This window comes from Aquarana catesbeiana, linkage group LG02 (genome assembly GCF_042186555.1).
Source record: "Aquarana catesbeiana isolate 2022-GZ linkage group LG02, ASM4218655v1, whole genome shotgun sequence".
Lineage (NCBI taxonomy): Eukaryota > Metazoa > Chordata > Amphibia > Anura > Ranidae > Aquarana > Aquarana catesbeiana.
In genome coordinates this window covers 691,536,050-691,548,669 of record NC_133325.1, presented here as the reverse complement: position 1 = coordinate 691,548,669, position 12,620 = coordinate 691,536,050, and the positions used below count along the sequence as shown (strand labels likewise).

Below are 12,620 nucleotides of genomic sequence, written 5' to 3'. Positions count from 1 at the left end.
TGGAGGAGGCACTGACTGGAGGTAGGCACAGCAGAGTTTAATATTGGTGCAAGCGAGGAACACCAAGCACAGAGTCACGTCGTCGGATACAATTTTGCTGAGCCCAAGACCGTCACCTGGTGTGGTGAGTAAAAACTGTCGCTGGCTGAGATATGAGATTGTATTATCACATGCAATTTGCAAATGGGTATATGTATATAAGTGACTAATCTGCCAAGTGCTCCCCCCCCCCCCCCCCGTGAGGCAGCATTGATTGATAGTGGTGAAGCGGCATTGATGGGCACTGGTGAGAATGCAATCATTGGCACAGGTGAGGCTGCATTTGATGGGCACAGGTGAGGCTGTATTTGATGGGCACAGGTGAGGCTGTATTTGATGGGCACTGGCGAGGCTGCATTTGATGGGCACTGGCGAGGCTGCATTTGATGGGCACTGGCGAGGCTGCATTTGATGGGCGCTGGTGAGGCTGCATTTAATGGGCACAGGTGAGCCGGGGGTGAAAGGGGTTTCACCTAGGGTATCAAAAAATACTTACACCATCCCTGATGCCAGCCCACCTGCTTTCTTCTCCTTGGTTATCACAGCATATGAAATTCTAGGGCATTTATGTGCCCATATATATTTTAATATTAGTGTTCTAAGTTTCTTAAAATATTCTTGTGGAAGGGAAATTGGGAGCATTTGAAATGTATACAACACTTTAGGCATGATACTCATTTTTTTTGTCTATAAAAATCTTATTTATTTATTTTTTTACATGTTTTAATGACTTTTTTTTTTTTAACTTGGAAAAAAACTACTTTATTGATATAACACGCATTTTACAAGTCACTCGGGTACATATAACCACAGAAGGTCAGATAAATATTGTGCCATTGAAATTAAATATGCAGAAATATTACAGGGCATGCATATACATACATTCACATGTCATAAGTTATGCAACTGTACAGACCAATATATAAATATACCGTGTTTTTTTTTGGGTGTAGGGGAACGCTGCACTGGGTTTGGAACTATTATACACAGGTCTCTCCGTCCTCCAACCATCTGTCCCAGATCTTTGAATATTTTTACGCGGATCCCCTGTGTGTGTAGATCAGTTTCTTAAATGGCAGGGTGTCATTAACTGCTTTTTTCCACAACTGTAGTGTGGGGGGCATATTCTGCATCCATCTCTGTGCTATTACTTTGCGTGCTAAGAATAATGTTTCAAAAATGAAAATTGTGTGGTATTTGTCCACCTCCACATCTGGCAATAGCCCCAAAATATATAACTTAGGGTCCAGCACCACAGGGGATCCCATATTATCATGGAGAAAACGGACAACCTGCATCCAATAAGTTTGAACATGTGTGCAGCTCCATATGAGATGGTAAAACGTGCCTGGGTCAGCTCTGCAAAGGCGGCACGCCGGGTCCGGGGAGTGCTGGAACTTTGCCAATCTCACCGGTGTCAGATAGGCTTTGTGTACTATATATAGTTGTGTCAGTCTATCAGACAGCTTGGGGTTCACCGTCTTGGTTCCCTCTAAAATCTCGCTCCAGTCAGCGTCATATATGACATAAAGTCCTATGTCCTGTTCCCATACTGTTTTGGCCTTGTGTGAAATAGCCGCTGCACCTCGTTGTCTTATTGTATAATATAGGTGTGATATAAGTTTGGAGGGGTCATCTCCCATAACTATACTCAGCACAGGGGGGGCTCCATCTCTACATTCAAGTCAGGCAACTGGGCTCTAAGTGCGTGGCGGAACTGTAGGTATTTAAACGCTAATTGGTGTGGAAGGGAGAACTCCTCCTTGAGGGTCTGAAACTGCTTGAGCCCGGAGGTGGACAAGACCTGATGGAGATACAATATTCCATGTCTAGCCCAAACTATCGAATTTGGAACAGTTTCCAGTTCCGGCATATGACTGTTAAGCCACAGTGGGGTGTGGGACTGAAATTTCCCCACATTCTGCTTCTTTAGGGATATTTCCCATACCCTTTGATGATGTAGTAACATGCCCGCATTGTACCGTGTAGAGGGCCCTTGTGTTTTTTTTGTGTATAGCCTGAATGGGTGTATATGCCGGGTGTCCCGGTTTGTCACAAACCAGAGATCTATACCGTTGCATTTCTGACGTGTGGAAGTGGTACATGTGGGAAAGCTGTGAGGCTAAATAATAGTCCTGCAGGTCCGGGAGAGATACATTCCCCATATCTGTGGGGTTTTTAAGGGTCTGCCAGGCTAGCTTGTGTCTACTGTTACCCCAGACAAACGAATTTAGGATAGCTTCCATCTGTTTAAAGATTTTTAGGGGAATATATAGGGGGGCATGCCATATCAGATTGAGAATTTTGGGCAGTATTATCATTTTAATTAAATTTACGCGCCCCATCACCCCTAATGGCAACCTGGACCACGTCTGTGTTTTACCTTTTAATAAGTTAAACAAAGGGGTTATGTTCAGGGGTGTATAGTCTACCAGGTCCCTAGTTACCTCCACCGCCAAGTATTTAATCTTGGATACTCTAGCGAGCGGGAGCGGGGGAGTTGTGAAAGGGGGAGGGAACACATCGATTGGAAGAATCTGAGACTTTTCCCAATTTATGCGCAAGCCCGAGTATCCCTCCGTTTGTTCAATAAGTCTTAACACTGCTTGGAGTGATGGTCCCTGGTCTGCTAAGTATAGTATGGTGTCATCAGCATACATTCCTATTTTATCGACCATAGGGCCCCGGCACAGACCCTGAATATCGGGGTGTGCTCTGATGGCAATGGCCAGTGGCTCCGCTGCCAGCGCATACAGTAAGGGAGATAGGGGACACCCCTGGCGAGTACATCTCTCAAGTGGGAACTGTTCAGAAAGCCATCCATTCACGAAGATTCTCGCCCTGGGTGTCTGATATAGCAGCTGTACCCATTTTATGAAGCGTGTCCCAAAACCATAGTTATGCAGACATTCCCACAAAAATGGCCATTCCACGGAGTCAAAGGCCTTAGCTGTATCTAACGCCACCACCACCCTCGTTCCTGAGTTATCGCATCGGGCTTGAATATTCATGTAAAGTCGCCTAATGTTCACGGCCGTATTTTTCCCCGTCATAAAGCCTGTTTGGTCCGCATTAATTAAAGTTAGAATAGCAGTGTTTAACCTAGAAGCCAGGACTTTAGCTAAGATTTTAATATCTACCTGTAAGAGTGAGATAGGCATGTAGGATTCAGGGAGATGCGGGTCCTTTCCTGGCTTGGGGAGATCTATAATTTGGGCTTCCTGCATGGACTCGGTGAGTGAATTCTGATCAAATATAGACTGATATAAGACTTTCAACTTGGGGACCATTATATCCGAGTAAGTAGCATAAAATTCAAGGGGCAAACCATCCATCCCTGAAGCTTTAGATTTAGCTAGCTGTGCGATCGCTTCCATAATGTCGTGTTCAGTAATAGGAGCTTCAAGTAGCTCAACTTGTTCTCGATTCAGCTGGGGGAACTGTATGGAAGATGAGTACGCTCAAATTTCTCTCTGCGTGTACGTATGGTGGGATTTATATAGATTGCTATAGAATTTTTGAAATTGAGCTGCCACCTGTTCTGGGTTCGCTATAGTACACCCGTCTGGGTCAACAAGTGACACCACGACTGGGGGCTTATCGTCCATGTGAGCCAAAAAGGCTAACAGTCTCCCCGCCCTTTCACCTTGCTCATACACCCTCTGCCTACAAAAAAACCCCGCTGTTTAGCCTTCTCTGTGTGCAGATGCGTGGCTAGTCAGGTCTGCAGTTTCACTCTGTCCAGGTTTTCTAGGGTCGGGTTAGAACCATAGGCCTCTTCTAAGTCTTGCAATTTGTCAGATGTGAGTTGAAGTATAGCGTTAGACTCTCGTTTTAACCTATTTATCCTAGAGGATAATATTCTACGGGCGTGAGTTTTAAAGTCATCCCAGTGTGTGATAAGGGCAAGGGATCCCTGTATACCCTCCAAAAAGAAGAGCAGCTCCCTGGCGATGGAGTCATGGTCTTTAAGAAGAGTTAACCAGTGAGGGTTTAGTCGCCAGCATCTGGTGGGAGAGGCCACTCGCAAGGAGGCCATCAGCCAGCACGGAGAATGGTCTGACAGGGTCCTAGGAGCAAATCCTGAGCCCGTGACCTTTGGTAAAAGGGCCCTGGAAACGAGTATGTAATCTATCCTGGACATGGTATTATGACTTAGCGAGTGGCATGTGTATTCTCTAGTCGTGGGGTTAACATGTCTTCACGCATCAACAAGGGCAAACTCATTCAGTGTACGGTATAGCCTAGTATGCTGTGGTTCATCAGGCCTGTTTCCATCGGTCAAGGGATGGAGTCATCGTCTGATTGAAGTCCCCCATCCACACCACCGGTAAGGACGGGTACAATGCCATAAATGTGAGACCCTTTGCGACCACGTCTGACCTGTATGGGGGGGGATATAGCTAGCCATTATCAACAAGGGGTCTTCCCCCACAATTGCATGTAGAAAGAGGTACCTACCCTGCCGATCCGACACCATGGATACCAGTTCAAAAGGTGTAGATTTTGCAATCAACACCGTCACCCCTCTAGACATATTTGTGTGTGTACTGTGGTAAGCCCACCCCATGATACTCATTTTAAATGCGTTTATTCTGCCCAACCACCAGATGGGTTTATATTTGAGGGAGTTTAAATTTTCTTTGATTACATTAAGTAAGGGAATGTAGTTAGCCTTATACAGTCCCTTTAATGATGTTGTTAATTTAATTCCAAGATACCCCAATTCTTCCTTACGCTACACAAAGGGAAACATGGGCTGAATTGCCAACTTCTCTCTCAACAGCACTGTAATATTCAGAATCTCTGATTTAGATGTATTAATTTTAAAGTTTGATAGTGACCCATATCTTCTAATTTCCTCCATTAGGTTTGGTAGTGTAAGCCTGGGGTTAGAAATGTAAAAGGGGATATTGTCTGCATATGCAGCCACCTTGTGTTCCCTCGATTCTAACTCCCCTGATGTCCCCACTCTCCCGAATTGTCATCAGCAAGTGCTCCAGGGCAAGTACAAACAGGATTGGTGAGAGGGGACACCCTTGTCTAGTTTAATTAAATAATTACAGGGGTGGGGATAAGTTTCCATTTATCCTAATTTTCGCTGTTGGATGTTGGTATAATGTCCTATACCACTTTATCATCTTATTCCCTAGTCTTAGGTGTCTTAAAGTTGCAAACATGAATGCCCAGTCTACCCTGTCAAAAGCTTTCTCAGCATCCATTGCCAGGAGTAGAACTGGGTCCCCTCTACGTTTAACTTCATGGATCAGGAATAATGTTTTAAGGCAATTTTCTTTCCCTCCTGTCCTGACACAAATCCCACTTAGTCTTTATGAATCCATTTAGGCATCAAAAATGTTAGCCTATCAGCCAATATCTTTGCAAATATCTTTATATGGACATTTAACAGAGATATTGGCCTATAGCTTGTAGGGGCCATTGGATCTTTCCCTTTCCTTTAAAATAAGAGTCAAATAGGCTAGTAATGACTCTTCCCGTAACTTTGTCTCCTCTCCAAGTGTGTTTAAGTATTTACATAACCTAGGTAGTAACACTCTCTGGAACTTTTCATAGTACATAATAGTATATCTGCCAGGAGGACCTGGGTTTTTCCCTACCGCCATATTTTTTATTGCCCTTATCACCTCCTCCTGTGTGATTTGGCATTCTAACTGATCCAGTTCCTCTTCAGGCACGATAGGGAAGTCCAGGTCCTGAAGGTACTGTTGCATTTCAAGGTCTTTCTTTTGTCTCCCCGTAAGGTCTTCCAACTGACTCACATTATATAACTTACTATAGTATGTATGAAAGACCTTGGCTATTTCCGAAGCTGAATGCACCATTTCACCTTTCTCATCTCTTATTTTTAGAACAAAGGATGCATTTTTCTTTTCCTGCAGGACTTTAGCTAACCACTTCCCGGGTTTGTTTCCCCACTGATATTTCTCCTTCATAACCATAGGAAATGCACTCTTTGTTTCTTGATCCATAAAAGAAGCCAAATCCTTTATTTTCTTAATAAACTCCTGTCTCTCTGGAATGCCTTTAGATTGGGACTGCTGTTCTATTTCCTGAATTTCTTTTAAGAGGAGATTTAATCTTTCCCTTCTTTCTTTCTTCTTCTGTGCTCCTATTTTCATCAGTATGCCTCTTATATAGGCCTTGCTTTTTAGATTTAAAAGTTATATCCCTCTAGAGATCTAATAATTGATATTCTAATAGTATATAGTCAATCCTAGAATAGGATCCATATACTGCTGTGTAGTACGTATAATCTCTAAGCGCTGGGCATCTAATTCTCCAAGTATCTACTAATTGATATTCCAAAAGTAAGTTCTTAATCTTATTCTGGCTTTGCCTTGATAAACAGAAGGAGTCCCCTGAGGAGTCCATCTGTGGATCCAGGCACATATTTAAATCCCCTGCTATAAACAATTTCCCTTCTTTAACCACTTATCTACCAGGTACTTGCACCCCCTTCCTGCCCAAGCCGTTTTTCAGCTTTCAGCGCTGTCACACTTAATGACAATTGCGCGGTCATACAACACTGTAATAATGCTGCCTGGATATGGGAACTGTCTCTTGCTGGGTATGGGAACTGTCTCTTGCTGGGTTTGGGAACTGTCTTTTGCTGGGTTTGGGAACTGTCTTTTGCTGGGTATGGCAACTGTCTCTTGCTGGATATGGGGCCTGTATATGGAAGTGTCTCTGAGCTTACTTTGGTAAGCACTGGCTATTTCTAATGTTTTGTACATTTTACTGAATTGCTTTTTATTAACAAATTCCATACAAATTACCTTGTATATCCCCCCAAATTATACTTGCTTCCCTGTTCTCTAAAGCGGGAGGTGCTAGAATGTGTGTAGGGTGGAGACAAGGAGAGGTACTAGGGGCAGTACTAGGGGGTGGAGATAGGCGTGACCTAGGGGAGGTGAGTTTCTGCACCTTTTCTCTGAGAAAAAAAGCCCTGGGCTTACTTATAAGTACAACTTGAAAATGGAGGTTTACAACCTCTTTAAAGTGATTGTAAAGTCTTGTGTTTTTTTCAATTAAAATAACAAACATGTTAAACTTACCTGCTCTGTGTAGTTGGTTTTGCACAGAACAGCGCAGATCCTCCTCTTCTAGGGTCCCTGGCTGGAGCTCCTGGCCCCTCCCTCTTGTCGAGTGCTCCCACAGCAAGCAGCTTGCTATGGGGGGCGAATAAGATGATTTAGCGCAAATTGCTATACATAAATACACTACACAAATAATACATAAATGCAATAAATAAATGTGTCTAAAATATCTACATATAATGGCAATATTCAATAAGTGCAGTTAATATTGAAAAATTGTCCTAATATACAATCTTGTGAAAAAATGCCACTAAAGAATGGCTTATTGCACCTTCCATGAAAAATAGGATAAAACTGTAGGTAAAGGTATATTAGAGAATCAAAACTTAAAAGTGAAAATAAATATTAACGTGTTGGTAAATGTTCATGTCCTCTTTAAATGGACAAATAGGTGGGTAAAATTCCAAGGTTATCAAAGTCGATAGAGTAGAGTGTCCATAGATTGTCCTGCTGTGGTTTCTCTAGTATTTATAGTCTCCAAAAGCTCTCACCTCAAAGCTATGGAAACAAGCAGTCACCATCCGAGACCTCCACCGCCCTCCACGGGTAGGCAGACCCCTCGGCGCTCCAAAATCGCAATAGTAAAGTGGTACCTCAGTATGAGATGGGGGACAAAAGAGGGCGCAGTGGCAAAGTGGTAAGGCGTTGGTCTCGTAAACCAAAGATCATGGGTTCAATCCCCATCTGTGCCTAATGTTCTCCCATCCTAATGTATTGGGTGCTATAAAAATTGGCAGTAAACCACATTAACATCACTTAAAGGGATTGGCCGGGATAGCCGTAACCAGAAGTGATGTGAACAATGCCAAATTTGTCCCCTGTGTTATTTTTAATGCTTTTGTGTAAGAGTTTACTTTGCCCTATTTTAATAAACACTATTTTAGCCCCGACATATTGCACTATTGGAGGTTTCTCTACTTTTGTATTTGATTCTCTATTATACCTTTACCTACAGTTTATCCTATTTTTCACGGAAGGTGCCATAAGTCATTCTTTAGTGGCATTTTTTCACAAGATTGTATATTAGGACAATTTTTCAATATTCACTGCACGATTCATTATTATTAACCCTATTATGTATGCATTACTACTTATTGAAGATTGCCATTATATGTAGATATTTTAGACACATTTATTTATTGCATTTATGTATTATTTGTGTAGTGTATTTATGTATAGCAATTTGCACGAAATTACTTTATTCACCCTTATTGTTTTAGTGTCATGTGATACACTAATACACTTTATCATTTTTTATTAGGTCTGTCTACTCTCATTGATTAGCGCGAGAGATCTACTCGAACACCTTTGCTATGGGGGGGACCCGGGCCAAGCTGCAGCTCTGTGTATCCATTCAGACACGGAGCTGTGGCCCAGCCCTGCCCCCTCCTGATTGGCTAAGTGAGTTTGATTGAGAGCAGCGGGAGCCATTGGTGTCGCTGCTGTGTCTCAGCCAATAAGGAGGGAGTGTCCCAGACGTTCGAGGGACTCGTGGACATCGCTGGACAGAGATGGGGTTCAGGTAAGTATTAGGGTGTGCTGGGGTGGCTGCTACACGATGCATACTATCCCATTATGCTTTTAATTTGCAGGCTTTGCAGGGAGCAAAAGAGGAAGTAAAATCCATCAGGGTTTACTTCCTCATTAACAACCCCTTTAATTCGTTTACACCTAAGCGTAATGCAGCACATTTTTGGAGCGGCACTATTCATTTGAATGGGCCCCCCTCCACTTCAAAAATGCACCAAAGAAGCTCATGTACCAAATTTTGGCACAGAGACAGATGCCTTTGGTGTTGTTCTTTAAACATTTTGTCGCACGTAAATTGTGGCAAAATTGCACCGTGTTTGGGGTGCCATTAAGAAATAACAGCATCGCAAACGCATCCTGCGTTTTGCTGCGATTCTGGAACAAACCGATTTCAGTACGTTTTGGTGTGAACGGAGGCTAATGGTCCCCTAAATGAACTGTTAAAAACCATATTGAATACAGTATTGCGGCTTTATAAATACAGTGTGTCCGGGCAGGAGAGCTCCGTTGCATTGCTTGTGCTGATCTTCCAAAGTTCAACATTCTGAGCAAACACATAACACAGAGGAAAGGTCACTGTTTCTCTTGGTTTTCCTTTTTGAAATCAATAGACATTTTTAAGCTTTGTTACCTTTGCTTTAACCTGCATGTGTATCCCTGTACACACTGCAAAATAATAATTTATCATTGCATACGCAGTATTACATAAATGAGAATATACAGCTTTTTGTCCAGTCACCCCCCTGGTACCTGTTCCAGAAGCAGAGTCTTCTTCTGGTTTTTAGCTAGGTGATAGGCAGTAAAGGAGCCCTGAATTCCTGCTCCTACCACAATACAGTCATACGCTCTGCTGCTGGAGAGAGCCATGTTTGCGTGCGTCCTTGCTGTGAATCGTGTGTAAGGAGGGAGGCCTCAGATCCTCAGGCAAGCTCCACCAGAAGGAGGGATTGATTCTCACACACACACAAATGTTCAACACTGCTGTCTTGTTACACAAGGTTTACTTTGACCTCCGACACATTGCTAAAACACCACTCTATTACTTTGCATGCCTCTCACATCCATTGCATCATTTTTTTGCTTATGCATGCCAGCTGCATATTTAAAGCTATTTCATTTAATCCTTTTTGAAGCTTTGCTTCTATAAATACAGATACTGCTCATTTAAAGACTTACCTGTTTAACGACCACTCAGACTTACGGCCAGCTCTCCCCACCCGAACGACACGTTGTACATCATTGTATAATTCTTTTTCCGCAAGGGTCTATCCAAAACAATATAAATGAATCGATAAGTTTGGGACCAGAGACAACAGCTCTTATGACGATCCCACTATATACTTGATAGGTCTTTTTAAAGTCAATTAAAGTGATAGCAAGTGGCTGTTGGAATTTAAGGCCAATTGTTCAGATGCCCATCAACCCACTAGAATGTTTATTGTTAGTTACTGTAGCACCTAAAAAATATAAGGCCACTTCACAGGACAAGGTGCATCAAATCTTCATGATGCTTCAACATTTTAGGGTGATGATGCAGTCATACATATTCAAATGTAGTTTCCAGAACATCAGGATTAAATGGAACACTTTATGGTTTCTCCAATATAGCTCAATATTTGCACCTAAATCTGAACTCCAGGCAGATTTAAAACACACACATTTAGGTAGCTCTGTAATCATTAATAAATCGTTATATACAGTGCCTTGAAAAAGTATTCATACCCCCTGAAATAATGTACATTTTGTCATGTTACAACCAAAAACAGAAATGTATTTTATTGGGATTTTATGTGATATTCCAACACAAAGTGGCACATAATTGTGAAGTGGAAGGAAAATCATAAATGGTTTCAAAATTTTTTACAAATAAATATGTGAAAAGTGTTGCGTGCATTTGTATTCAGCCCCCTTTACTCTGATACCCTTAACTAAAATCTAGTGGAATCAATTGCCTTCATAAGTCAGCTAATTAGTAAAGAGAGTCCACCTGTGTGTAATTTAATCTCAGTGTAAATACAGCTGATTTGTGAAGCCCTCAGAGGTTTGTTAGTGAACCTTAGTGAACAAATAGCATCATGAAGGCCAAGGAACACACCAGACAGGTCAGGAATAAAGTTGTGGAGAAGTTTAAAGCAGGGTTAGGTTAAAAAAAATATCTCAAGCTTTGAACATCTCACGGAGCACTGTTCAATCCATCATCTGAAAATGGAAAGAGTATGGCACAACTGCAAACCTACCAAGACATGGCCGTCCACCTAAACTGACAGGCCGGGTAAGGAGAACATTAATCAGAGAAGCAGCACAGAGGCCCATGGTAACTCTGGAGGAGCTACAGAGATCCACAGTTCAGGTGGGAGAATCTGTCCACAGGACAACTATTAGTTGTGCACTTCACAAATCTGGCCTTTATGGAAGAGTGGCAAGAAGAAAGCCATTGTTGAAAGAAAGACATAAGAAGTCCTGCTTGCAGTTTGCGAGAAGCCATATGTGGGACACAGCAAACACGTGGAAGAAAGTGCTCTGGTCAGATGAGACCAAAATTGAACTTTTTGGCCTAAGAGTAAAACACTATGTGACAGAAAACTAACACTGGACATCACCCTGAACACACCATCCCACCTGTGAAACATGGTGGTGGCAGCATCATGTTGTGGGGATGCTTTTCTTTAGCAGGGACATGGAAGGTGGTCAGATTTGATGAGAAGATGGATGGAGCCAGATACAGGGCAATCTTAAAAAAACGGTTAGAAGCAGGACAACGACCCTAAACATATAGCCAGAGCTACAATAGAATGGTTTAGATCAAAGCATATTCATGTGTTAGAATGATGCAGTCAAAGTCCAAACCTAAATCCAATTGAGAATCTGTGGCAAGACTTGAAAATTGCTGTTCACAGACACTCTCCATCCAATCTGACAGAGCTTGAGCTATTTTGCAAAAAAGAATGGGCAGAAATTTCACTCTCTAGATGTGCAAAGCTGGTAGAGACATACCCAAAAAGACTTGCAGCTGTAATTGCAGCGAAAGGTGGTTCTACAAAGTATTGACTCAGGGGGACTGAATACAAATGCACGCTACACTTTTCAGATATTTATTTGTAACAAATGTTGAAAACCATTTATCATTTTCCTTCCATTTCACAATTATGTGCTACTTTGTGTTGGTCTATCAAATAAAATCCCAATAAAATACATTTACGTTTTTGGTTGTAACATGACAAAATGTAGAATGTTTCAAGGGGTATGAATACTTTTTTAAGGCACTGTACATTTTTACATGCAAGCAGTGTAAGTACTTGGGTTTAACTTGATATAAGCCTTTTGCAGTACCTGTGCAGCAGGGCTAGTGTGTGAGAGTAAGAAGCAGCACAAGGAGCCAATCAGTTCATGTGCTAACAAGATGCATGCTGTTGACAAAGAGAGTGACTAGAACAAGAGATTAGCTCATCGCTGTGCTCCTTTTCCTTATATCTCGCTATTCTGTGGGAGGAGGTTGATCACATGACCGCTCGGTATCTAGGGAGATCTTGGAAATACATAGATAAGGCTGTATATCCAGATGCCTGATCCATCTATGCTTCCTTTTATACAGTAGCCTACCTGTACCCCACACGAAGGGTTCCTTCATCAGATACCGCCTCAAGGATCTGAGACCTAATGACGGAAGAACACCGATACAGGAAGGCACTATCTCTGGAAGCAGATGACGGCATCCATCTACAACCGGGGGTGGTAATGTACTGCGGCTGTTTTTCTTTTTGACCAATCTCTACATGCCAGTTGTGCACTTTACAAACAGCCCATCACTACCGGTCTTCTGAGAATACCCAGATCAGGATATTCTGGACTTCAGGCTACTCACAGCAACATTGCTCTGACTGTAATATATACATACACAGCATTGAACTTTGCCATCTCTGCCCATATTTTTAT

The 12,620-nt window shown here is 42.3% G+C and overlaps 1 protein-coding gene and 1 non-coding gene across 2 annotated transcripts in view; one reads left to right on the top strand and one right to left on the bottom strand.

The window, feature by feature from the left end:
* PIPOX (pipecolic acid and sarcosine oxidase) overlaps positions 1 to 9,679 on the bottom strand; it is a 173,305-nt gene extending 163,626 nt beyond the window's left edge. The window contains exon 1 of the mRNA XM_073616805.1: positions 9,438 to 9,679. Coding sequence (XP_073472906.1) covers positions 9,438 to 9,554 — 117 coding nt within the window. The 5' untranslated portion in view covers positions 9,555 to 9,679. The remainder of the gene's footprint in view (positions 1 to 9,437) is intronic.
* Positions 7,778 to 7,849, top strand: TRNAT-CGU (transfer RNA threonine (anticodon CGU)). The gene has a single exon. It is a non-coding gene; the product is annotated as a tRNA-Thr (tRNA).
* Positions 9,680 to 12,620: the final 2,941 nt, after the last annotated feature.